This window comes from Taudactylus pleione, unplaced genomic scaffold (assembly GCF_031769625.1).
Source record: "Taudactylus pleione unplaced genomic scaffold, aTauple2 ptg000001l, whole genome shotgun sequence".
Classification (NCBI taxonomy): Eukaryota; Metazoa; Chordata; class Amphibia; order Anura; family Myobatrachidae; genus Taudactylus; species Taudactylus pleione.
The window spans coordinates 70,612-97,684 of NW_028284404.1; the positions used below are offsets into that span (position 1 = coordinate 70,612).

At 48.3% G+C, this 27,073-nt stretch overlaps 1 protein-coding gene across 3 annotated transcripts in view; it reads left to right on the forward strand.

Moving 5' to 3' along the window:
• The window catches only part of GABBR1 (gamma-aminobutyric acid type B receptor subunit 1), a 136,523-nt gene that overhangs the window by 53,887 nt on the left and 55,563 nt on the right, over positions 1-27,073 (forward strand). For 2 of the 3 annotated variants that reach the window (XM_088467161.1, XM_088467417.1), the window contains exons 5-8: positions 6,693-6,713; positions 20,317-20,477; positions 21,584-21,718; positions 25,778-25,948. In XM_088467161.1, the coding sequence (XP_088323287.1) occupies positions 6,693-6,713; positions 20,317-20,477; positions 21,584-21,718; positions 25,778-25,948 (488 nt within the window). The remainder of the gene's footprint in view (positions 1-6,692; positions 6,714-20,316; positions 20,478-21,583; positions 21,719-25,777; positions 25,949-27,073) is intronic. The other variant, XM_088467663.1, reaches the window with a different exon arrangement.

Here is a 27,073-nt window from a genome sequence, read left to right on the forward strand (position 1 = left end):
TGTAGTCGGGGGAGTGACTGTAAGATACAGCGGTGTGTGAGTCACACATTGGCACATAGCAGCAGTGTAGGTGTAGAAGGGGGAGTGACTGTAAGATGCAGCGGTGTGTGAGTCACACATTGGCCCATAGCAGCAGTGTAGGTGTAGACGGGGGAGTGACTGTAAGATGCAGCGGTGTGTGAGTCACACATTGGCACATAGCAGCAGTGTAGGTGTAGACGGGGGAGTGACTGTGAGATGCAGCGGTGTGTGAGTCACACATTGGCACATAGCAGCAGTGTAGGTGTAGACGGGGGAGTGACTCTGAGATGCAGCGGTGTGTGAGTCACACATTGGCACATAGCAGCAGTGTAGTTGTAGACAGGGGAGTGACTGTAAGATGCAGCGGTGTGTGAGTCACACATGGGCACATAGCAGCAGTGTAGGTGTAGACAGGGGAGTGACTGTAAGATGCAGCGGTGTGTGAGTCACACATTGGCACATAGCAGCAGTGTAGGTGTAGACAGGGGAGTTACTGTAAGATGCAGAGGTGTGTGAGTCACACATTGGCACATAGCAGGAGTGTAGGTGTAGACGGGGGAGTGACTGTAAGATGCCGCGGTGTGTGAGTCACACATGGGCACATAGCAGCAGTGTAGGTGTAGACGGGGGAGTGACTGTAAGATGCAGAGGTGTGTGAGTCACACATGGGCACATCACAGCAGTGTAGGTGTAGACGGGGGAGTGACTTTAAGATGCAGCGGTGTGTGAGTCACACATTGGCACATAGCAGCAGTGTAGGTGTAGACGGGGGAGTGACTGTAAGATGCAGCGGTGTGTGAGTCACACATTGGAACATCGCAGAAGTGTAGGTGTAGACGGGGGAGTGACTGTAAGATGCAGCGGTGTGTGAGTCACACATTGGCCCATAGCAGCAGTGTAGGTGTAGACAGGGGAGTGACTGTAAGATGCAGAGGTGTGTGAGTCACACATTGGCACATAGCAGCAGTGTAGGTGTAGACGGGGGAGTGACTGTAAGATTCAGCGTTGTGTGAGTCACACATTGGCACATAGCAGCAGTGTTGGTGTAGACGGGGGAGTGACTGTAAGATGCAGAGGTGTGTGAGTCACACATGGGCACATAGCAGCAGTGTAGGTGTAGACGGGGGAGCGACTATAAGATGCAGAGGTGTGTGAGTCACACATGGGCACATAGCAGCAGTGTAGGTGTAGACGGGGGAGTGACTGTAAGATGCAGCGGTGTGTGAGTCACACATTGGTACATAGCAGCAGTGTAGGTGTAGACGGGGGAGTGGCTGTAAGATGCAGCGGTGTGTGAGTCACACATTGGCACATAGCAGCAGTGTAGGTGTAGACGGGGGAGTGACTGTAAGATGCAGTGGTGTGTGAGTCACACATTGGCACATAGCAACAGTGTAGGTGTAGAGAGGGGAGTGACTATAAGATGCATCGGTGTGTGAGTCACGCAATGGCACATAGCAGCAGTGTAGGTGTAGACAGGGGAGTGACTGTAAGATGCAGAGGTGTGTGAGTCACACATTGGCACATAGCAGCAGTGTAGGTGTAGACAGGGGAGTGACTGTAAGATGCAGCGGTGTGTGAGTCACGCATTGGCACATAGTAGCAGTGTAGGTGTAGACGGGGGAGTGACTGTAAGATGCAGCGGTGTGTGAGTCACGCAATGGCACATAGCAGCAGTGTATTTGTAGTCGGGGGAGTGACTGTAAGATATAGCGGTGTGTGAGTCACACATTGGCACATAGCAGCAGTGTAGGTGTAGAAGGGGGAGTGACTGTAAGATGCAGCGGTGTGTGAGTCACACATTGGCCCATAGCAGCAGTGTAGGTGTAGACGGGGGAGTGACTGTAAGATGCAGCGGTGTGTGAGTCACACATTGGCACATAGCAGCAGTGTAGGTGTAGACGGGGGAGTGACTGTGAGATGCAGCGGTGTGTGAGTCACACATTGGCACATAGCAGCAGTGTAGGTGTAGACGGGGGAGTGACTCTGAGATGCAGCGGTGTGTGAGTCACACATTGGCACATAGCAGCAGTGTAGTTGTAGACAGGGGAGTGACTGTAAGATGCAGCGGTGTGTGAGTCACACATGGGCACATAGCAGCAGTGTAGGTGTAGACAGGGGAGTGACTGTAAGATGCAGCGGTGTGTGAGTCACACATTGGCACATAGCAGCAGTGTAGGTGTAGACAGGGGAGTTACTGTAAGATGCAGAGGTGTGTGAGTCACACATTGGCACATAGCAGGAGTGTAGGTGTAGACGGGGGAGTGACTGTAAGATGCAGAGGTGTGTGAGTCACACATGGGCACATAACAGCAGTGTAGGTGTAGACGGGGGAGTGACTTTAAGATGCAGCGGTGTGTGAGTCACACATTGGCACATAGCAGCAGTGTAGGTGTAGACGGGGGAGTGACTGTAAGATGCAGCGGTGTGTGAGTCACACATGGGCACATAGCAGCAGTGTAGGTGTAGACGGGGGAGTGACTGTAAGATGCAGAGGTGTGTGAGTCACACATTGGCACATAGCAGCAGTGTAGGTGTAGACGGGGGAGTGACTGTAAGATGCAGAGGTGTGTGAGTCTCACATTGGCACATAGCAGCAGTGTAGATGGGGAGTGACTGTAAGATGCAGCGGTGTGTGAGTCACACATTGGAACATCGCAGAAGTGTAGGTGTAGACGGGGGAGTGACTGTAAGATGCAGCGGTGTGTGAGTCATACATTGGCCCATAGCAGCAGTGTAGGTGTAGACAGGGGAGTGACTGTAAGATGCAGAGGTGTGTGAGTCACACATTGGCACATAGCAGCAGTGTAGGTGTAGACGGGGGAGTGACTGTAAGATTCAGCGTTGTGTGAGTCACACATTGGCACATAGCAGCAGTGTTGGTGTAGACGGGGGAGTGACTGTAAGATGCAGAGGTGTGTGAGTCACACATGGGCACATAGCAGCAGTGTAGGTGTAGACGGGGGAGCGACTGTAAGATGCAGAGGTGTGTGAGTCACACATGGGCACATAGCAGCAGTGTAGGTGTAGACGGGGGAGTGACTGTAAGATGCAGCGGTGTGTGAGTCACACATTGGTACATAGCAGCAGGGTAGGTGTAGACGGGGGAGTGGCTGTAAGATGCAGCGGTGTGTGAGTCACACATTGGCACATAGCAGCAGTGTAGGTGTAGACGGGGGAGTGACTGTAAGATACAGAGGTGTGTGAGTCACACATTGGCCCATAGCAGCAGTGTAGGTGTAGACGGGGGAGTGACTATAAGATGCAGTGGTGTGTGAGTCACACATTGGCACATAGCAGCAGTGTAGGTGTAGACAGGGGAGTGACTGTAAGATGCAGAGGTGTGTGAGTCACACATTGGCCCATAGCAGCAGTGTAGGTGTAGACAGGGGAGTGACTGTAAGATGCAGAGGTGTGTGAGTCACACATTGGCACATAGCAGCAGTGTAGGTGTAGACGGGGGAGTGACTGTAAGATGCAGAGGTGTGTGAGTCACACATTGGCACCAGTGTAGGTGTAGTATAACTTGTGAGCGCCTTGTAGTGCTGGGCGTCTTTTCATGTGACTTTTTCCCTTCAAATACATTTGCGATCGGAATTGCTGATCTGCCGGGTGAAAACGCCGGCCGACCAACATCTATGTTCACCGATCCGTCGCAGGATCGCTGAAATATTACATGTTAAATGTCCCCGATTTGACGATAGCGATAATTTTTTGATTGCGACCGTCAAATGGGGAAAATCCAACATGTTGCAGCATCGCGGGATTGTGGCAATCCGTCACTGATGGATGGGCCCCATTTTTCCTGAAATTAATCACATTGATTATTGGATAATTATTGGACAAGAAAGGGCACATCTCTCCCTGCAAGGATAATACTGTAGGTGGAGGCAGGCCTACTAATACTTACAAACGCAGATTCACAGGTGTGAATACCGTAGTACTTTAATACAGCATTCTCTGTAGTCACCACTAGGGGGCCCCCTTGTATAAGTTTTGTGTCCCACATGTGACCGTTCAATGCTGACAAAAATGTCTCTGTAATTATATTGTGTCATTGCAGCAATAAAAATGATTTCTGACGCTCTTTGTGGTCTGTATATTGTATTTCTTGACACTGTTACATCATGTCCAATGCCAGGTTTGTGAATGCTGCACATGTGTCTTGCTACATGGAGTTAGGCCACATTTTGTATTCCATGTATGTTGCAGTTGTCGTGTGTGGTTGTCAGGGAATTCAAATTGGGTTTCAGGATCGTGCTTGGCTCAGTGAATAAAGTGTCACTGAGGCAAAGCAGCTGTTAAAAAGTGGGAGGAGTAATTAGAGGTCCTCCACATGACTGACAGATACCATTGTTACTATGCCGGAGCCCAAACAAAGTAAGCATGTTCCAGCATCCTGTAATGGCGGCCCACGGAATGCCGTTGGTTAGCCACGCCGTCTGTTAGCCTGATGCATTTGGGGACTGTAAATGGCAAACTATGTGTTCCCTGGGGACGCCCTGTATGGCTGAGGAACTCCACATCGGGGGCCTGATTCTGAGTCCTGCGTAATGCAGTCGCAGTTCCGGATGCCTCCAGCGATTGGTAGTCCTTTCCGCCCGTCATATACGTCTGTGGTTTTACTGCCCCCAACCCTCCGGTCACCAGAGCAACCGCCATCACCAGTAACGGCACATACACCAGTACACCACCCCTAAGCTTGGTGCAGAGGACGCCAACTGCAAATGGTGTGCACTGTGCATAGGCGCAATTCAGAATGGGTCACAACTCTGTCTACTGTCTACATTTCCACGGGACTCTAATCTTACGTGCGAATGCCCCTTCACACCCATTCAGCCGTCGGCGCGAAGCGACTGAGTTGCGTAAGACTCGTTCGGAGCTGCGCTGAGTTGCGTGTGCCGACTGCGTCGCATGTGCAGTGCGCAAAAAATAATCGTGAGACACGGCTGCATTCGGACTGGCGCGCAACTTGGAATCGGGCCTTGGGTGTTTTCACTAGGTTTAAATACATTTTTACACTTCTGTCACCGGCAACTTTTTAAATAGAGTTCACGGTTATGCCGTCCAGTGTCCCAATGATGAATAGGCAGAAACTGGAGCCATTATTGTTGTGCTGCCTGAGAACGAGAGCAGCGTCCTCCATTTCATGGGAACTGGGCGGGAAGATCGTCCTGTGTGAGCCGTGAGCTTCTGTGCTGTTTATTCTAAATGCAGTTAAAGTATTAAGCTACATACACAGGTAAAGATTTTCTGTCCAACCAGCCAACTAGTTGATTGGTTGGTATGAAAGCAAATGACAATCAGCAATTTGCTCCCAAACGCCGGAAAATGGACGAAAACTGTTGTTTGAACAATAGTTTAGATCAAACATTTCACAAACTTGTCTGACGCCATTTTCATCTGTTTTCTGGCATTTAGGAGCAAATTGCTGATCATCAGTTACTCCCATACGTTACCAGATTTTCATTCCAACCAATCAACTAGTTGGATGGTTGGACAGAGAATCTTTACGTGTAGCATACACACACAACGATTTAGTAAATGAACGATTTTAGTAAACGATTTTCGTTCATTTTTCCCTTGAAAAAATGAACGAAAATCGTTTACTAAAATCGTTCATTTACTAAATGTAATGAACGATTTTTTTGAACTACAAACGATTTTTGCATATTCCCTTACTGAAAATCGTTCAGTTGGTCAGTCTGACTGAACTACAAATGTGAACGCGCATGAACGATAATGGTTCGTTTTAACTCAGAAAGTGAACGATCTTTTTTCAACGATTGAACGATAAACTAGATCATTAACGATAATCATTCAAAAAATCATTGTGTGTGTATGCATGTGTCTAATACCGTCCTGAGACCGGGTCACACATGGCATCATTGTCACCAGGATCTATACCGCAGGCGGTGCCAAAATGTTCTCCATGTTGTGGCAAAATCTGATGACGCTTAGTACATTCTGCAGTTATGTATATATTCTATGTATTGTATGCAGCCTAGAGGGTTTGACACTTAGGGCCTGATTCAGAGATTAATGGAATTGCAGAGACGCACACATGTGACTGTGCAGTTCCGTCCATCTCAAATGCAGCAGGAGGTGTCTACACATCACCTTACTGCGTCTGTGATCCCAGCGCTGCGACCCAGGTTGCAGCCTGGGATCACCGTCACAGCCATGTGCAGACCCTAAATCATTGGAGGTGTGCGCCAACCATCGGGTTAGCGTACATCTCTGAATGGGGCCCAGAGTTCTTAAATGTGCGTGCGGCGGCCATTGTTGGGGAGGGTTTTGGAGGAACCCTCTCCCGGTACATTTTGTGAAGTGTAGCCCGTAGGCGGTGGTGGCCAAACTCCAGAATGCTTCGCAATCGCCATAGAAACCTATAGGAGTTGTGGCTGCTATCGGAAATGGTGCCGTGTCCCTGCTTCATACATTGGGGTGATACTTATTATTTACGGATATTCCCCGAAAATTGGTGGAGTTTGCCTTAAATATATAATGATAAATAGCCGCCTAAGTGATCCTTCTTCCTTCACAGGTATCAGTCTGGGCTAATGTCTCCTGGCCTAACTGTGCAGCAGTATAACATTCATTCTCCCACCTTCTCCAGCAATCTAACCTGTCTCTTACCTTTCTTGCTAACACTTGCTGCGTCCCTGCAGTCAGGCGGACGGACTCTTCACGTAAGTCTCTGTGTCTACCTGTGCTGTAGCCGTGTTGTCTCTGTGTGTCTGCCTGTGCTGTAGCCGTGTTGTCTCTGTGTGTCTGCCTGTGCTGTAGCCGTGTTGTCTCTGTGTCTACCTGTGCTGGAGCCGTGTTGTCTCTGTGTGTCTGCCTGTGCTGTAGCCGTGTTGTCTCTGTGTGTCTGCCTGTGCTGTAGCCGTGTCATCTCTGTGTGTCTGCCTGTGCTGTAGCCGTGTCGTCTCTGTGTGTCTGCCTGTGCTGTAGCCGTGTTGTCTCTGTGTGTCTGCCTGTGCTGTAGCCGTGTTGTCTCTGTGTCTACCTGTGCTGTAGCCGTGTTGTCTCTGTGTGTCTGCCTGTGCTGTAGCCGTGTTGTCTCTGTGTGTCTGCCTGTGCTGTAGCCGTGTTGTCTCTGTGTCTACCTGTGCTGTAGCCGTGTTGTCTCTGTGTGTCTGCCTGTGCTGTAGCCGTGTTGTCTCTGTGTCTACCTGTGCTGTAGCCGTGTCATCTCTGTGTGTCTGCCTGTGCTGTAGCCGTGTCGTCTCTGTGTGTCTGCCTGTGCTGTAGCCGTGTTGTCTCTGTGTGTCTGCCTGTGCTGTAGCCGTGTTGTCTCTGTGTCTACCTGTGCTGTAGCCGTGTTGTCTCTGTGTGTCTGCCTGTGCTGTAGCCGTGTTGTCTCTGTGTGTCTGCCTGTGCTGTAGCCGTGTTGTCTCAGTGTGTCTGCCTGTGCTGTAGCCGTGTTGTCTCTGTGTGCCTGCCTGTGCTGTAGCCCTGTTGTCTCTGTGTGTCTGCCTGTGCTGTAGCCGTGTTGTCTCTGTGTGTCTGCCTGTGCTGTAGCCGTGTTGTCTCTGTGTGTCTGCCTGTGCTGTAGCCGTGTTGTCTCTGTGTGTCTGCCTCTGATGTAGCCGTGTTGTCTCTGTGTGTCTGCCTCTGATGTAGCCGTGTTGTCTCTGTGTGTCTGCCTGTGCTGTAGCCGTGTTGTCTCTGTGTGTCTGCCTGTGCTGTAGCCGTGTTGTCTCTGTGTGTCTGCCTGTGCTGTAGCCGTGTTGTCTCTGTGTGTCTGCCTGTGCTGTAGCCGTGTTGTCTCTGTGTGTCTGCCTGTGCTGTAGCCGTGTTGTCTCTGTGTGTCTGCCTGTGCTGTAGCCGTGTTGTCTCTGTGTGTCTGCCTGTGCTGTAGCCGTGTTGTCTCTGTGTGTCTGCCTGTGCTGTAGCCGTGTTGTCTCTGTGTGTCTGCCTCTGATGTAGCCGTGTTGTCTCTGTGTGTCTGCCTGTGCTGTAGCCGTGTTGTTGTCTCTGTGTGTCTGCCTGTGCTGTAGCCGTGTTGTCTCTGTGTGTCTGCCTCTGATGTAGCCGTGTTGTCTCTGTGTGTCTGCCTGTGCTGTAGCCGTGTTGTCTCTGTGTGTCTGCCTGTGCTGTAGCCGTGTTGTCTCTGTGTGTCTGCCTGTGCTGTAGCCGTGTTGTCTCTGTGTGTCTGCCTGTGCTGTAGCCATGTTGTCTCTGTGTGTCTGCCTGTGCTGTAGCCGTGTTGTCTCTGTGTGTCTGCCTGTGCTGTAGCCGTGTTGTCTCTGTGTGTCTGCCTGTGCTGTAGCCGTGTTGTCTCTGTGTGTCTGCCTGTGCTGAAGCCGTGTTATCTTTGTGTGTCTGCCTGTGCTGTAGCCGTGTTGTCTGTGTGTGTCTGCCTGTGCTGTAGCCGTGTTGTCTCTGTGTATATGTGTCTTGTGTGGACTTTGTGTTACCCTTCCTGTCCGTATTGCTAAGATCTCCCGTCTCCCCTGTGACTTTTCCTGTTATTTTCGATTTTATCCAATGACCTCTTTTTATGAAGCCATATTTACCCTCTTTCATTAACCATTCAGTGCAGAGTGCAGGAAGCGGGGTTGGGGGGGGTCTGTTATAAATATTTATTTTGGTTTTATACACAACCCACATTGATATCTCTTCTCATTGTCTGCCCCCTGTCAGTCCCTTGTGCCCAGTCAGCCCTATGACGGTCACTGTACTGTGACTGAATCCGGTCTTACTAGCAGGGAGAGCGGCAGCACTTCACAGAAAAAGAAAAAATTCCAGCACATACCTTGTCTTATAGGAAATACACGAGCGGCAGCACTTGTCTGAAGTGTTGACGTGCGTCTGTCAGACTGGGGGGCATATTTACTAAACTACAGGTTTGTAGAAGTGGAGATGTTGCCCATAGCAACCAATCTCACTGTACTTATCATTTATCTATCACCTTTTAGAAGATAATAGCTGGAATCTGATTGGTTGCTACATACAGTCAGGTGCGTAAATATTGGGACATTGACAGAATTTTCATATTTTGGCCTCTATTCACCACCGCAATGGCTTTGAAATGAAACAATCAAGATGTGCTTTAACTGCAGACTTTCAGATTTAAGTTGAGGGTAATTACATCCAAATCAGGTGAACGGTGTAGGAATTACAACGGTTTCTATATGTGACTCCCACTTTTGCAGGGGCCAAAAGTAATGGGACTAATAACTCAAAAGCTATTTCATGGACAGGTGTGGGATTTTCCCTCGTTATTTCATTATCAATTAAGCAGGTAAAAGGTCTGGAGTTGATTCTAGGTGTGACATTTGCATTTGGAATCAGTTGCTGTCGACTCTCAATATGAGATCCATAGAGCTGTCACTATCAGTGAAGCAAGCCATCATTAGGCTGAAAAATCAAAACAAACCCATCAGAAAAACATTAGGTGTGGCCAAATCAACTGTTTGAAACATTCTTAAAAAGAAAGAACGCATCGGAGAGCTCAGCAACACCAAAAGACCCGGAAGACCACGGAAATCAACTGTGGTGGATGACAGAAGAATTATTTCCCTGGTGAAGAAAAACCCCTTCACAACAGTTGGCCAAATCTAGAACACTCTCCAAGAGGTAGGTGTATATGTGTCAAAGTCAACAATCAAGAGAAGACTTCACAAAAGTGAATATAGAGGGTTCACCACAAGATGTAAACCACTGGTAAGCCACAAAAACAGGAAGAATAGATTAGAGTTTGCCAAACATCATCTAAAAAAGCCATTACAGTTCTGGTACAACATCCTATGGACAGATGAGACAAAGATCAACTTGTACCAGAGTGATGGGAAGAGAAGAGTATGGAGAAGGAAAGGAACTGCTCATGATCCAAAACATACCACCTCATCAGTGAAGCATGGTGGTGGTAGTGTCATGGCGTGGGCATGTATGGCTACCATTGGATTGGTTCCCTTGTATTTATTGATGATGTGACTGCTGACAAAAGCAGCAGAATGAATTCTGAAGTGTTTCGGGCAATATTATATGCTCATATTCAGTCAAATGCTTCAGAACTCATTGGACGGCGCTTCACAGTGCAGATGGACAATGACCCGAAGCATACTGCAAAAGCAACCAAAGAGTTATTTAAGGCTAAAAAGTGGAATGTTATGCAATGACCAAGTCAATCCCCTGACCTGAATCCGATTGAGCATGCATTTCACTTGATGAAGACAAAACTGAAGGGAAAATGCCCCAAGAACAGCGAGGAACTGAAGACATTTGCAGTAGAGGCCTGGCAGAGCATCACCAGGGATGAAACCCAGCGTCTGGTGATGTCTATGCGTTCCAGACTTCAGGCTGTAATTGCCTGCAAAGGATTTGCAACAAAGTATTAAAAAGTGAAAGTTAGATTTAGGATTGTTTAGTTTGTCCCATTACTTTTGGCCCCTTAAAAAGTGGGAGGCACATATAGAAACCATTGTAATTCCTACACCGTTCACCTGATTTGGATGTAATTACCCTCAAATTAAATCTGAAAGTCTGCAGGTAAAGCACATCTTGTTTGTTTCATTTCAAAGCCATTGTGGTGGTGAATAGAGGCCAAAATATGAAAATTCTGTCAATGTCCCATTATTTATGCACCTGACTGTTAAGGCAACATCTCCACTTCTATAAACCCGCATCTCCAGCTGTTGTTGGACTACATATACCAGCTTACCTTGTTAGCCAGAGGCCAGATTCTTTCCTGCAAACTAAAAGTAGAAAGCTGCATGTTCCTAAACATCAGTTCAGTGCACAAAATGGCTGCCACTTACTAATGTTCATATAGACACCAGTGATTTTAAACTTTATCGTATTGACAATAATGAAGGCCATTTTGTTTGCTGAACTGAAATACCACCAATCGATTCACTAGGAACTAGTGGCATCACTGCTTGTGACTATGTCGTCCGTGCCACAAAATGTCTGCTTCCACCGTGCAGGAAATGGGCGCTCATTAATAAACCCTTCAGTTATTGCACCTCAGGCATCAAAGCTTGCGATTTAATATTAATATGCTTTAGTGGGTTTATTTTCTCCTGACGATATATATGAAAGTAACTCGCTAAACTCATTAAAGAGCTGCTATACTTTTAAATCCTGCATGTACAGTATATGTACTTTCACATCCATATATCTGATTTATATGCTGCGGGAAGTGCCTCTGTATCGGGTCTGAGCTACAGTTTGACTGTAATGGCGTGATCACCGGGGATGTAAACACTTGTAGACCTGCTGCGCTATCCTATTTAATTGGATGATTTGATTCCCGTCTGTAACCTGAACCAGGTTTACAGAACTGTTTCATGCACACAGACACCTCCATATAGTGCAATTCCAGCCTGTTATACCCCTGCAGGGGCAGTCCGCCATCATCCCTCTAAGTGCCCATAATCCAGTAGTGACTGACACTCATAGATCTACAGGCAATAGTTGTAATTTCACCTACAGTCTGAGAAACCTGCGCTGTTCAGTGTCTGAGCACAGGGCTAAGCACCACTGTCCTAATGTCATTAGACGTATTCCCACTCTCTGATGTAATGCAGTATACGGTACTTGTAATTCCTCTTCTGCAGTATCAGATACCTCACAGAGGAACCAATGGTATTGTGCTGTTTATTATGCTGCTAAGTTTCAGGTCTGAATCATAGAGCTAGAGAGAGTCATCTGGAATCGTGTGGCTTTATATATAACGCCATTTATTCACCATTCCAGAAAACGTTCCCCAAAAAATATATGTGCGTGTTTATGATCTGTATATGTGTGTGTGTACAGTATGTATGTGTGTGTGTTTATATATACTGTTATTTTGTACTTTGAAATCGATCCTCAGTCTAAAATCAGGGGTTTCCACCCACAGTCCTCAAGGCACACTAACAGTCCAGATTTTAAGGATAGCCATACTGGAGCACAGGTGACTTTATTAGTACCTCAGTTATTTTGATTTAACCATCTGTGCTCAAGCCTGGATATCACTAAAACCAGGACTGTTAGTGTACCTTGAGGACCGAGGTTGGGAATCACTGGTCTAAATGCTAAGATGGTGGACTGTGCCGAGCCCGGAAACCATATTGTCTGGGCATTGGTTGCTAGGGTCGGCTAGCTGTAGCAACAGGCAGGGAGATATTGACGGGAAACAAATCTTTATTTTCCAATCGCTAGAAATGACAATTAGATAGTGAAAACCATTTAAAACAGGGATTAGAACTGCCTTTATGTTTATATGAGAAGGTTTTTGTGAAAGTCTCCCTAATAGCTGGCAACATTGTGGGGTATTCCTGACATCTTAATCCCCTCAGTTTTGCTTACAGTACAAATCTGTAGATAGCTGGGCCTCATTTATTATCAATGAGTTTTATCATTCACAATGAGTAATAAAACTCGTTGCGTATGATAATGGTGCTCCAGCCAATCAGCTCCCAATTGTCATTTTTGAAACAGATGACAGTTGGGAGCTGATTGGCTGGAGCACCATTATCATACGCAACAAGTTTTATCTCTTGTTGTGAATGATAAAACTCATTGATAAATGAGGCCCCTCGATGCTAAATAATCTGTCATGAGGCTCTAGCATACTGGTTTAGGGCCCACTTACCCTCTCTGAAGACAAAATACTATGGGGCCTATTCATCATCGAAGGCCGTATGGCCTCTGATGACAAAGTATTGAACTCGCTGCGAGAGATACTTAAGGAAACGTGACACTGGAGCAATTCATCATTCCTCCAGTGAGGGGACAGCTGCTCCGAAAATCAGTTGTCCCCTTGGTTGGTATCGCAGCTACTTCTGTAGTTATGTTACTTACCTGCTCCCCGTCATCCTGGCTACGCATGTACAAAGCTGCCGGAGAGGAAGTGAGAAGGTAGCGGAAGGATCTGCTTGGATCCCTCTTCGCATCCCCGGAACTCCTTCCTATAGGAAGGAGCAGGGATCCGAGATCCGTCTGAAGATGGCGCTTGTTCTCGGAATCAAACTCCGAAAACTTTCAGTTTTCAGAGTTTGCTGAATATCAGGGGTCCTATCGGACCCCTGATGATGAATAGCCTGGTAACCTAAATATGCGGAAACTAGCCTTTCCGCTTTGTTACCGGTCCATTTATAGTTTGATGAATAGGCCCCTCTACCTGGTTAGAGTAATTGCAGGCCCCTCAGTGCTTACTGGTCCCTAGGCAAGAGTCTTGGTTACCTAATGGATGACCCAGCCCTCTGCAGAGTCCATCTGCCAGGATGGATTCAGGAGATTGGGGGTCTTCTGAGACCAAGGGTAATCTCACTAAAGGTGCCTACACACATAGCGATATTTTACCTGATCTGGCTGATTCCAATGCATTGGAACGACAGATCGTGTAAAATATTCCCAAATCGTGAGTCCCCACTCACGATCACGATGCGATGCGCATCCCCGCAGGTCGCACATCGTATCTTGAGATCTGCCGTGCTGTAGGGCAGATCTGACAATCTCAAATCACGATGCACTGGATAGTTTAGGAGGCACGATAAATCGTATGTCAAATTGGCATCTTTTTCAGACCAAATTGTGCCCACGACTGCCGGGGAGCTCCCGGGGAGAGTTCAGGGGGAAATCGTACACATCATGGGATTGTGAGCACATCGCTATGTGTGTAGGCACCTTAACAGTATAGTGCCCACCACTTTTAAAAAATACAATAATTAATAAATGTCATGGTCCTGCACGCTAGCAAGTGTTCTGCTCGCTGGGAGCAATAGAATAGACAAAAAATTCCAGCACCCTTTTTTTTTTTGGTTCATGGAAATAAAATGGAACATGTGCAAACTGAGTGGGGAAATGAAATATTGTAATTTAATGCCCTATATCCACATTTTTAAGCATAGTATCCTGCCACAGGTATAGGAAAACCATGCTTTGCGTTACACATTTTTAGCATTGGTTTTAAAGTGGATGTAAAGTCAAAAATATACATATTCGTATGTCATAGAGGAGGGTGAACTGTATCATGTTGTATTTCCCCTAAAATGATTTGGTTACTCACTGCACACTGCTACATTCCTTTGATTATCCATTCCATAACATTAATCACTGACTTGGATCAATATATATTACCTCATTGTTTGCGACCAAAAAGAAATGAGGAAGATATAAAGCACTGTTATACTATTTACTTATTCCTGGTTTTTGTGGTAGATTTTTCCCTGTAGATGCAATGCATTGTCATGGCCATTTAAAAATGGTTTGCTCTCATTATATACAACGCTGAGCCACAGATATGGCGGCCATCATTCATCACTAGGTTAATAGAAAACAAATAGCCGTCACTTACATACGCATCATATCGATGAGAATAGATGCTCCTTATTTGGAGAACCTATTTATTTGTGTCTGTTCTCTTTCATTTATTTTTCAGTAAAGAAAAAAAAAATTAAAGCATTTTTTTTTAAAAGCCCAACATATGCGAAGAGGTTACCATATAGAGACCCAAAAACACCCGTACTAGTATGTTATCATGGTTTATTTTTTATAGCACCACCAATTTACACAGTGCTGTAGGGATGTAGTTGATAATCCGGCGGACGAGATGCCAGTGGTCGATATACTGATGCCGGCATAATGCCGCTGGGCAAAATGCCGATGCCGCTATCTCTGCATGAATCAGGGTACCGGCATCGGAATCCCGTCAGCCGGCATCCCGATCATGAGAGACCGCAGGCAGGTAAGTATGAGCCGTGGCTGGGAAGGGGTGGGGGGGGGGGGGTTAGGTTTAGGCACGTCCTGGGGGGACTTGGGGTTAGGCACCCCCCAGGGAGGGTTAGGAGGGGGAGTGGGCGGGTTAGCGGTAGGCACCACTGGGGTGGAGGTTAGGGTTAGGCACCACCCAGGGAGTTTTAGGGTTAGGCGACACCAAGGGAGGGTTAGTGGGGGGGGAGAGGGGAGGGTTAAGATACTTACCTTCCTTCATCGGGATCTCCTCCCTAAACAGCCGCCAGTATTTCAATCCCATTCCGTGCTGTAGATAGCAAATAAATCATTCATAGCGGTCTCTGCTCCACTGGAGCTTCCAATATAAATATACAAACACACACTAGGGCTAAATTGTCCGAAGCCAATTTACCTACCAGTATGTTTTCGGATTGTGGCAGGAAACCCGTGCCAAACACGTGGAGAACATACAAACTCCATGAGCAGGAATTGAACCCATGATCTTAGTGCTCTGAGGCAGTAAGGCTAGCTGCTGTGTCACTGTGCTGGCAAATACATCTTTTATTTACAATTAGAGTGACAGAGGTGCAGAGACGGCGGGCTCCGGCCACCATGTCACTGATTGGATGGGTCGTCTGACCGCTGTAACCCTTCAGATGCGCTGCTTTCCTACGCCACTGTAATGTGCTGTCTATAAGAGCGCAATATAGTGCAGATGAGATGTTTAATGTGCTATGAAATACAGGACAGTACGTTGCCTTGCCAGAGCTGCATGGAGCCTGGGAATCCATTATCACGCAGGCTTGGAGCAGGGAGAGTGAGAGCGTGGGGATAGGTACAGTAAGTGTACATATAAAATACAGTCCTGTTATGCAGGAAGATTTCCATGGGCCTGGAAAACCCATTTAAATTAGTTTTGCCATCTCAGCCTTACCACAGTGGGTGCTGTAATGTAGAGCGTTATGGTAATGGAGATACTTAGCGTGTGTGTGTGGCATATTATATATATATATATATATATATATATATATAATATGTGTGCAGGAAATGATAATATCCTATGTCTCTGTAAAAATAGGATTCGGTTCAGGAGAAAATGGGGTGAGCTTAGAGGGGCCACAGTGCAATATTTATATATAAATAGCAATTCCACATCAATTCAGTATGTTTACATTGTTTGTACTGTTATTCTCCCCAACCTATAGTTACACTAACCTAAAGTAACGCTAACCCTATATCAATGTCGACATTTTGCAGGTTTCGACATTAATGATGCCGACGTAATCAGTGTCGACCTACTGCTGTATACATGTCAACATTGTGGACGGCACTATCCTGACTGCACACCATTGTGCACAGTATATCTGTCTGACAGGTTTCTATTATTATAAAAATGCCCCGTATTGTTGCTGCCTGTGCAATGGACGTTGTAGAAATACACTAGCACTCAGCAGCGTCCAGTGAGCAACTTCTGAATAACTTTGTGATTATCCAGCGATCTCCTGGCATTGGGCCTGATTCAGTAAGGAACGCTATTGCGTAAGCAGCTGTAAATTTGCACGGAACGCAGCTGCGAAAGTATGCTAATGCCTGCCGCAGCTCAGCTGCCATAGAGACGCCCATTGCTGCTTTCTCACATACCTCGCACTCCTGCGTATACATCGGTACCATCGACGCATATTGACGCGTCACACACATCTACACCAGGTCTGACCATCCGCACAAACTGCAAGATTCGTTGCACGTGGTGAGTACACAAGCTGCGTATGCTGTCGCAGTGGTTAATTTATGCACGCCCATGAAACGGCGTTCAAATGAACAGGCACGCCTGCGTTTCCCCCGACCACTCCCCTAGTCACCACCCCCAAATGCTCACAGCCTGTCACTCACTCTGCGATGGGATCCTCAGTGTGTCCCTAATCACAGTGAGATCGCTGCGCACGCGGAGGGCGTTGCATATTCATGCGCAGTGGTAAACAATTGATCGATCTGCGTTCGTAATTTCAATTGCGTGCGCTGCTGAATCAGGCCCATTGATGTTAATATTTACTTATATGGCACCAGCGTACTGCGTGAGGACTTACAGTTAAAGTGCGTACACACTGGGCGATATTTTGGGCAACGGAACGATAACGATATCGTCCAAAATATTGTTCAGTTTTTGTGCAAAAAGGATCAACGATAACGACCAGCGATGCGTGCTCCCGCAGGTTGTTGGTCTTTGACGTTCATCGCCTGAACATGCAGGCCAAGCTGGCGATATTGTCAGGTTGTTGCATGTTCGGGACTGAGGGAGGGAGCCCGGCACTGAACGATATTGTTCATGATATCATTCAGTGTTTGTGCTCAGTGCCGTTAACGACATTGAGCACACTCCTGCCGGGGACACACTAGACGGTGTCTCTCAGGGAGCAAAGCATCTAGGCTCCTTCGTGCGCATGCGTGAGACCCGCTACGACCGACAGCGCCGGTCGTAGCGGGTCTCTTTCCAAAGGGGGCGAGCTGTCGATGTTGATTGACAGCTCGCCCCGTTTGGAAGGCGGGCCGGGGGGGTGGCAGCCCAAACCGAGGCGTTCCCATGGGAACGCCTACCGTTTGGGGGAGGCCCCACTGACGTCACTAGTGATGTCAGTGGAGAGCTTCCGGCTCTGACAGAGCCAGAAGCTCTCTGGGGCTTACGACAAGTGAGACCCTACCCTAGGGTCTCGTCGTAAGCCCTGATCAGAGACCATTGCGACCATCACCCTAGCGGTCGTTTACACCCACAGCCTAACGACCGAAACAGAGGCGGGCGGTCAGGATGCAATTGGCCGCCCAGTTTCTGAGCGACCGCTTGCATCCTCCGACCGCCTCTGAATGAGGCCCTTAGTGTGTACGCACCTTTAGGGACAAACATATCATATAAATAAAGGATAATAATAATAATAATAAACATGATAATATAAGGAGGCTGGACATCAACAGAAATACGGGGTTAGAGGACTCGGCTGGTGAGCTCACATCTACGAGATATGTACAGTAAAGAGACTCAAACCAATAACATTTCACAACATTGTGTCCGTTAAACAGATGAACCGCACTGTAAGCACAAAGGGGTCTTAATAGTGACCCCTGCAGGTATTTCTGGCCCAACACATTTAGAAGCTCTTTTTGGTCCTTTCAATGTTTTGACAACGTGCTGTGGAACTGTAAGTCCCAGAGTGACATGCATGCTGGGTGTTGTGGTCCTCCAGCAGCTAGAGAGGCCCAGTTTGCCCGCCGCTCCCATATTCCTGCCCCAATGTTACGTCCCGCTGACACTGACCACTTCTCTCTGTGTATAGAGATTGTGAAAGATTCTGTAAAAATCCTTTTGACCTAAATACAAATTGAATGAAGGAGAAAGATGGGGAGGGGGACTAGTGCATGGGGAGCATAAATAAATGCAAGGCCCCCCCCCCGCTCCTCTGTAACCTGCCGTATATTTGTTCTTCTCACCGCTCCCCAATTCTGCGTCTACTTTGCCGTACCTAAATCTGTGCCTCCCACCTCCCGTGCTTTATTCTCGTACCTCCCTCCATCTCCCTGGCTGGCTTCCCACCCTGCTAACTCTAATGCAGATTTCCGAAGCATTTACTGACATCTAGCAGTTTTTTACTGACGTGGTATTTCATTGTAGAGAAGATTGTGTGATAGTGGGAAGAGAACGGGTTCTAGCGGGGTAAAGTCAGAAGTTCACATCTGTATTGCGGATCTGTTGTTTTGCTGCTGTTCAGTACTGATGTGATGAGGAGAGACTTTTGCTGACCTTTATTTCCATCTGACTGATAGGTGTCAGTAAATTGAATAATGTTAGTGCGCTCGCTTTGTGTGTTCGTTATTCCTCTGTAAAGTCCCCATTGTCTCGGTTACTGTCTTCCACCCCCCTTTGGGTTTCTCTTCTCAGCGCCTGTCGGTGGCGATCTTTTTTCTTTTATGTCTGACATTTATCGCAGCAGGTCTCCCTGCAGTTTTCTGTCTATATCGGCCATCCTCTGCCATCACCGTGTTCCTAAGGCCTTTAGCTGTGTGTGTCTGTCCCTATTGCTTTCGCTTCCTACATCTGCTCTGACCAGTGTCTTCCTCCCGTACCCTGTGTCTCTGTCCCGTACCCTCATGTCTCCTTTTTGTACCCCTGTCACATACCTCTTTGGCTCTGTTCCCTACCCCTGTGCCTCCTTCCCGTACCCCGTATCTCCATCCCATGCTCCTGTGTCTAAGTCCTGCGCCCCTATGTCTCGGTGCAGTACCCCTGTGTCCCGGAGCAGTACCCCTATGTCTCGGTGCAGTACCCCTGTGTCTCAGTGCAGTACCCCTGTGTCTCGGTGCAGTACCCCTGTGTCTCGGTGCAGTACCCCTATGTCTCGGTGCAGTACCCCTGTGTCCCGGAGCAGTACCCCTATGTCTCGGTGCAGTACCCCTGTGTCTCAGTGCAGTACCCCTGTGTCTCGGTGCAGTACCCCTGTGTCTCTGTGCAGTACCCCTGTGTCTCGGGCAGTACCCCTGTGTCTCGGTGCAGTACCCCTGTGTCTCGGTGCAGTACCCCTGTGTCTCGGTGCAGTACTCCTGTGTCTCGGTGCAGTACCCCTGTGTCTCTGCGCTGTACCTGTGTATCTTTTTTGTACCTTTGTGTCTCTATCGCTTAGCCCTTTGTGTCTGTGCCATACCCAGGGGTTCATGTCGTGTACCCCCTTGTTCCTGTCCCATATTCCAGTGTTTCGTACCCCTGTGTCTCTCTCCCGTACCCCTTTGTCTCCATGTTGTACCCCCATGTCTCTGTTCCGTACACTGTTTCCCTTCTCTGTACCCCCATATCTCCATAACGTACCCTTTGTCTCTGCTCTGTACCCCCCTTGTCTCCATCCCGTACCCCTGTGTTTTATCACCCTGTATTCTTTTTCTGCTCACTCCCTGCCCCATGCCATCCTATTAGCTGTGCCCCCTGTATCCATTCCTCTCCCTTGCCCCTCACATCCCCCTCTCACTTCTCATTCTCTTTGTAATCCCTCGCTCCCTTCGGCGTGGGTGACATCAGTGTGTCTCCTCCCTCCTGCTCCTTCTCTCGCTCCCTCTCTCCATCTCTCTGTCGCTCTCTAGACTGCAGAATAAAAATCAGGAATCATGCAGATGCTGCGTCTCTCTCCTGCCACATCCATGGGCTGTCTCGCTGCACTGTCTCTGCCTGCCTGATCTGGCTGTCTCTGGCTTGCGGTTTCCCAGGGCAGCATCTCCTCTCCCCTTCATCACTCCCTGACCGCTCTCTTGTGTTGCTGATCACATATTTGCTTTATTCCCTGCCAGTCTCATCATTCCACCTGTTCTCCCTCCTGGCTCCCCCCTGTTGATCTCTCTCCCTGCACTCTGCCTCCCGGTCTCTCCCAGCTGTGTAGCATTCTCTGCCGTGCGCTGCTCGCAGCTCCACCGCACTCTTGCACCTTTTAACCCTCTCCGATCCCTGAGTGTACAATGTCTCCCTCAATCCCTACTCTTTCAGGCCTCCTCTTCCCCTTCTTCACCCCCCTCCCACAGTGATGTCTCTCCCCCTGGTCATGTTTGTCTCTCTGTGTCTACCTGTCCTGACCCTCTTGCTGTGTGATGCGGTCTCAGGTAAGAAAGCCCTGCACGTGGGTGCTCTCTTCCCCATGAGTGGGGGGTGGCCCGGTGGACAGGCCTGCCACCCAGCTGCCCAGATGGCCTTGGAGGATGTCAACAACAGAAGGGACATCTTGCCGGAATATGAACTTCGGCTTATACACCATGACAGCCAGGTGAGCAGGATTGGAGAGGGGGGGCACTTGTGGTGTTAGGGTATCTGTATTGTGGGTGGAGGGTACAGCTGAGAACTACCGATGCGAAAGTCGGAATGATACTGAGTTTGGGTGCTGCTAGGTAACAGTTAGGAAGTTACCTGTCTCATCTGTATATGACACCTGTATGGTTAGGTTTTAGTGATTGTAACTGAGGGACAGAAGAGAGACAGGGGGGCAGATGTACTAAGCTCTGGAAAGTGATAAAGTGGAGAGTGATAAACGACCAGCCACTCAGCTCCTAACTGTCATGTTACAGGCTGTGTTTGAAAAAATGACAGTTAGGATCTGAGTGGCTGGTGGTTTATCACTTTCCAGAGCTTAGTACATCTCCTCCGGAACTCTCAGCTGAATAGTTCAGAGACAGCATACAGGTGACAATGAAAACGGGACTCAGTCATTCATTAGTCGGTGACTATGAATAAAAACAGGGACAAATGTAGGAGAATATGTATTCGGAGTAAGGAGATGTTGAATGTCAGTGTCAGATAGGAAAGTGAGAGGGGTTAGTGCATGAAGTAGAAGCCGACAGAAAGTGAGGGGGAGGGAGAGATTCTGTGTGAAAGTGACAGGCGACAGAAAGAGACAGCAGGGGAGGTGAGAGACAGCTGTTCCAGCAGAGGGGACGTGAGACCACCGTAGGGGGGCCCCGGAGACGGTGTGAGTGACCTTTACTGAGACTATCTCTGAGGGGGGTAGAGAGCGCAGGGGGTGCAGCCAGTCTCTCTCACAGGATTACCCCCTGCGCTCTCATTATTCCACTTAGCTCTCACTGTTACCACGGCAACAGAGGAAAGGGTAAAATATTCCGGAGAATAGAGATAGACGGGGAGAGAGGAATGGGCAGAAGGGGAGGGGAGGGGGTAGAGAAAGAGACAGATGGAGAGACAAAAACACGAGGTAGAAAGAGAGGATGAGGAGGGAAAAAGAGTGGTCTCATTATCTACCTGCCCTCTCTGTAACCCACACGTTCTCAATCACAGTAACCAGATGATATATGCATGTCTTCCTATGACTTATTCTTCCCTTCCTCTCTCATTCTCCTCTCTGAATCCTGCGCTGATCAGTGTGACCCCGGCCAGGCTACGCGCCACCTGTACGAGTTGCTCTATAATGACCCAATAAAGATTATGCTGATGCCAGGGTGCAGCAGTGTGTCGACTCTCGTGGCAGAGGCAGCTCGCATGTGGCATCTCATTGTGGTAAGCGGCTGTCTCTCGCTGCTGATCGCGTTTACCTGTTCTTTACCCCCTCGTGTCCTCAATCCCAAACCTTCACCAACTTCCAGTAACAGTATTCCTGCGCTCTAGCTTCCTCTTTCCCTATGTAACTCTCACTTCTGCCTCTCATCCTCCGGTCTGTCACTCTCACTTCTGCCTCTCATCCTCCGGTCTGTCACTCTCACTTCTGCCTCTCATCCTGCGGTCTGTCACTCTCACTTCTGCCTCTCATCCACCGGTCTGTCACTCTCACTTCTGCCTCTCATCCTCCGTTCTGTCACTCTCACTTCTGCCTCTCATCCTCCGGTCTGTCACTCTCACTTCTGCCTCTCATCCTCCGTTCTGTCACTCTCACTTCTGCCTCTCATCCTCTGTTCTGTAACTCTCACTTCTGCCTCTCATCCTCCGGTCTGTAACTCTCACTTCTGCCTCTCATCCTCCGGTCTGTCACTGTCACTTCTGCCTCTCGTCCTCCATTCTGTCACTTCTGCCTCTCATCCTCCAGTCTGTCACTCTCACTTCTGCCTCTCATCTCCCATTCTGTCACTCTCACTTCTGCCTCTCATCCTCCGTTCTGTCACTCTCACTTCTGCCTCTCATCCTCCGGTCTGTCACTCTCACGTCTGCCTCTCATCCTCCGTTCTGTCACTCTCACGTCTGCCTCTCATCCTCCGGTCTGTCACTCTCACTTCTGCCTCTCATCCTCCTCGTACTTCTGCCTCTCATCCTCCTTTCTCTCACTTCTGCCTCTCATCCTCCGGTCTGTCACTGTCACTTCTGCCTCTCATCCTCCGTTCTGTCACTCTCACTTCTGCCTCTCATCCCCCAGTCTGTCACTCTCACTTCTGCCTCTCATCCTCCGTTCTGTCACTCTCACTTCTGCCTCTCATCCTCCGGTCTGTCACTCTCACTTCTGCCTCTCATCCTCCGTTCTGTCACTCTCACTTCTGCCTCTCATCCTCCGGTCTGTCACTCTCACTTCTGCCTCTCATCCTCCGGTCTGTCACTCTCACGTCTGCCTCTCATCCTCCGTTCTGTCACTCTCACTTCTGCCTCTCATCCTCCGGTCTGTCACTCTCACGTCTGCCTCTCATCCTCCGTTCTGTCACTCTCACGTCTGCCTCTCATCCTCCGGTCTGTCACTCTCACTTCTGCCTCTCATCCTCCTCGTACTTCTGCCTCTCATCCTCCTTTCTCTCACTTCTGCCTCTCATCCTCCGGTCTGTCACTGTCACTTCTGCCTCTCATCCTCCGTTCTGTCACTCTCACTTCTGCCTCTCATCCCCCAGTCTGTCACTCTCACTTCTGCCTCTCATCCTCCGTTCTGTCACTCTCACTTCTGCCTCTCATCCTCCGGTCTGTCACTCTCACTTCTGCCTCTCATCCTCCGTTCTGTCACTCTCACTTCTGCCTCTCATCCTCCGGTCTGTCACTCTCACTTCTGCCTCTCATCCTCCGGTCTGTCACTCTCACTTCTGCCTCTCATCCTCCGTTCTGTCACTCTCACTTCTGCCTCTCATCCTCTGTTCTGTAACTCTCACTTCTGCCTCTCATCCTCCGGTCTGTAACTCTCACTTCTGCCTCTCATCCTCCGGTCTGTCACTGTCACTTCTGCCTCTCATCCTCCATTCTGTCACTTCTGCCTCTCATCCTCCAGTCTGTCACTCTCACTTCTGCCTCTCATCTCCCATTCTGTCACTCTCACTTCTGCCTCTCATCCTCCGTTCTGTCACTCTCACTTCTGCCTCTCATCCTCCGGTCTGTCACTCTCACTTCTGCCTCTCATCCTCCGTTCTGTCACTCTCACGTCTGCCTCTCATCCTCCGGTCTGTCACTCTCACTTCTGCCTCTCATCCTCCTCGTACTTCTGCCTCTCATCCTCCTTTCTCTCACTTCTGCCTCTCATCCTCCGGTCTGTCACTGTCACTTCTGCCTCTCATCCTCCGTTCTGTCACTCTCACTTCTGCCTCTCATCCCCCAGTCTGTCACTCTCACTTCTGCCTCTCATCCCCCAGTCTGTCACTCTCACTTCTGCCTCTCATCCTCCGGTCTGTCACTCTCACTTCTGCCTCTCATCCTCCGGTCTGTCACTCTCACTTCTGCCTCTCATCCTCCGGTCTGTCACTCTCACTTCTGCCTCTCATCCTCCGGTCTGTCACTCTCACTTCTGCCTCTCATCCTCCGGTCTGTCACTCTCACTTCTGCCTCTCATCCTCTGGTCTGTCACTCTCACTTTTGCCTCTCATCCTCCGTTCTGTCACTCTCACTTCTGCCTCTCATCCTCCGGTCTGTCACTCTCACTTCTGCCTCTCATCCTCCTCGTACTTCTGTCTCTCATCCTCCTTTCTCTCACTTCTGCCTCTCATCCTCCGGTCTGTCACTCTCACTTCTGCCTCATCCTCCGGTCTGTCACTCTCACTTCTGCCTCTCATCCTCCTTTCTCTCACTTCTGCCTCTCATCCTCCGGTCTGTCACTCTCACTTCTGCCTCTCATCCTCCGTTCTGTCACTCTCACTTCTGCCTCTCATCCTCCGGTCTGTCACTCTCACTTCTGCCTCTCATCCTCCATTCTGTCACTTCTGCCTCTCATCCTCCATTCTGTCACTTCTGCCTCTCATCCTCCATTCTGTCACTTCTGCCTCTCATCCTCCATTCTGTCACTTCTGCCTCTCATCCTCCATTCTGTCACTTCTGCCTCTCATCCTCCTTTCTCTCACTTCTGCCTCTCATACTATATTCTATGACTTTCACGTCACTCATCATTCTAAGTGGGCCGCGTAAATACCTTTGTTTCCAGGGATATCTTTTGCATCTATTATACGCTGGTAAAGTGCGCATTGATGGTGATGATGATGATGACTGGTATTCAGACTAAGGGGTATATTTACTAAAGTGCGGGTTTTTAGAAGTGGAGATGTTGCTCATAGTAACCAATCAGATTCTACTTAACATTTATCTAGCACCTTCTAGAAGGTAATAGCTAGAATCTGATGGGTTGCTATGGGCAACATCTCCACTTCTGAAAACCCGTACTTTAGTAAATATACCCCTAAATGTATGGATAGGCGGTCTGTGCATACAACTCTGTATGTTTTCTTCCCTCTCTCTTCACCTCTCTATCTCTCTCTATTCCTCTCTCCCTCTCTCTTCACCTCTCTATCTTTCTATTCCTCTCTTCCTCTCTCTTCACCTCTCTATTCCTCTCTCCCTCTCTGTTCCCCTCTCCCTCTCTTTTAACCTTTCTATTCCCCTCTGCCGTTTTCTTTACCTCTCTATCGCTCTGTATTCCCCTCTCCCTCTCTCTTAACCTCTCTATCTTTCTCTGTTATTCTCTCCCTCTCTCTTCACTTCTCTCTCTCTATTCCCCTCTATCATCACCTCTCCCTCTCTCATCACCTCTCTATCTCTTTTCCTCTTCCCCTCCCTCTTCACCTTTCCCTCTCTTCACCTCTCTATCTCTCTTTCCTCTTCCCCTCCCTCTTCCCCTCTCTATTTCTCTCTATTCCTCTCTCCCTCCCTCTTCACCTCTCTATCTGTCTCTTTTCCTCTTCCCCTCCTCTTCACCTCTCTATCTCTCTATTCCTCTCTCCCTCTCTCCCTCTTCACCTCTCTATCTGTCTCTTTTCCTCTTCACCTCCCTCTTCGCCTCTCTATCTCTCTCTATTCCTCTTTCACTCTCTCATCACCTCTCTATCTGTTTCTATTCCTCTCTCCCTCTCTCTTCACCTCTCTATCTCTTTTCCTCTTCCCCTCCCTCTTCACCTCTCTATCTCTCTCTATTCCTCTTTCCCTCTCTCTTCGCCTCTCTATGTCTCTCTTTTACTCTTTCTTCACCTCTCTATCTGTCTCTATTCCTCTTTCCCTCTCTCTTCGCCTCTCTATCTCTCTCTATTTCTGAAGTTTTTGTGGACTTTGTGCTGAAATAGACATTTACAAACCTATCTTATGTTTATTCCTCTTTTGGCCCCTCGGTTCGTACAGACTTTATTTTTCTATACTGTTTGATTATTCTTAGTCACTGTTGCTTTCTTGACCCTGCAGCTTTCTTATGGCTCCAGCTCTCCGGCGCTCTCAAACCGTCTAAGATTCCCGACCTTCTTCCGCACACACCCGTCGGCAACCTTGCACAATCCTACCAGGGTCCAACTTTTCAAAAAGTGGGGATGGACTAAGATTGCGACCATACAGCAGACTACTGAGGTCTTCACCTCTGTAAGTGTCTGCTAGGACAGGATAGGTCAGACCCAAAGTAACCTGCAACCAACTGGCTCAGATGGTACCCCAGTAGTGTACGAGGATGGACCTTTTTAACCTAATAAAGTGTTGCCCTCTTCCCCAGCAAAAAACTTATGAGAAGGTTACAGTTACCAACTCTTGTTACATTTATTAAAATCACGAACAATGGGCTCATGTTTTCAGGTGTCTCTTAAACAAAAATAGTTACAATCTTATATCCTCTATATTAGCAGGCCGCATGCTATTCCCAGCAGGCCCCATGCTACAGAGGGCACCATGCTATTCCCAGCAGTCCCCATGCTTTCTCCCAGCAGTCCCCATGCTTTCCTCCAACAGTCCCCATGCTACTCCCAGCAGACCCTATGCTACAGAGGGCATCATGCTGCTCCCTGCAGTCCCCATGCTGCTCCCTGCAGTCCCCATGCTACTCCTAGCAGTCACAATGCTACTCCCAGCAGTCCCCATGTTACCTCCCAGCAGTCCCCATGCTACTCGCAGCAGTCCCCATGCTTTCTCCCAGCAGTCCCCAGTAGTCCCCATGCTATTTCCCAGCAGTCCCCATGCTATTTCCCAGCAGTCCCCATGCTATTTCCCAGCAGTCCCCAGTAGTCACCATGCTTTCTCCCAGCAGTCCCCATGCTACTCCCAGCAGGCATCACCAAACTATGACGGGTTAAGTTTATATCTTTGTCACCTAAGAAAAATATATAACAAGATGGTTGACAAACGAGGCTAAGGGATTCAAATATATTATGATAACCTTGTTGGAGCTATTGGTTTTTTTTTGTGTTGATTTTATTTACTTTAGTTTTTGATTATTTGGAGTATATACTGTACTGTAGACTTCACAGTTATTACAAACCGTCCTCTATATAGCAAATAGTTGGCCCTCATTGTACTTGTAAAGCTATGCTTGGCCCAAGGGATCTCTAAATGACTGAGATTATGAATATATATCTCATGATGGTCTATGAATATGACATTAAAAGATCATTAAATCTGGATTGTTGGGCCATTATAGTTTTCGTTACTCTCTTTTTATTATTATTTATATTTAAATTTGAATAAAATCTCCACACATCTCAAAGGCTTTTGAAGGAA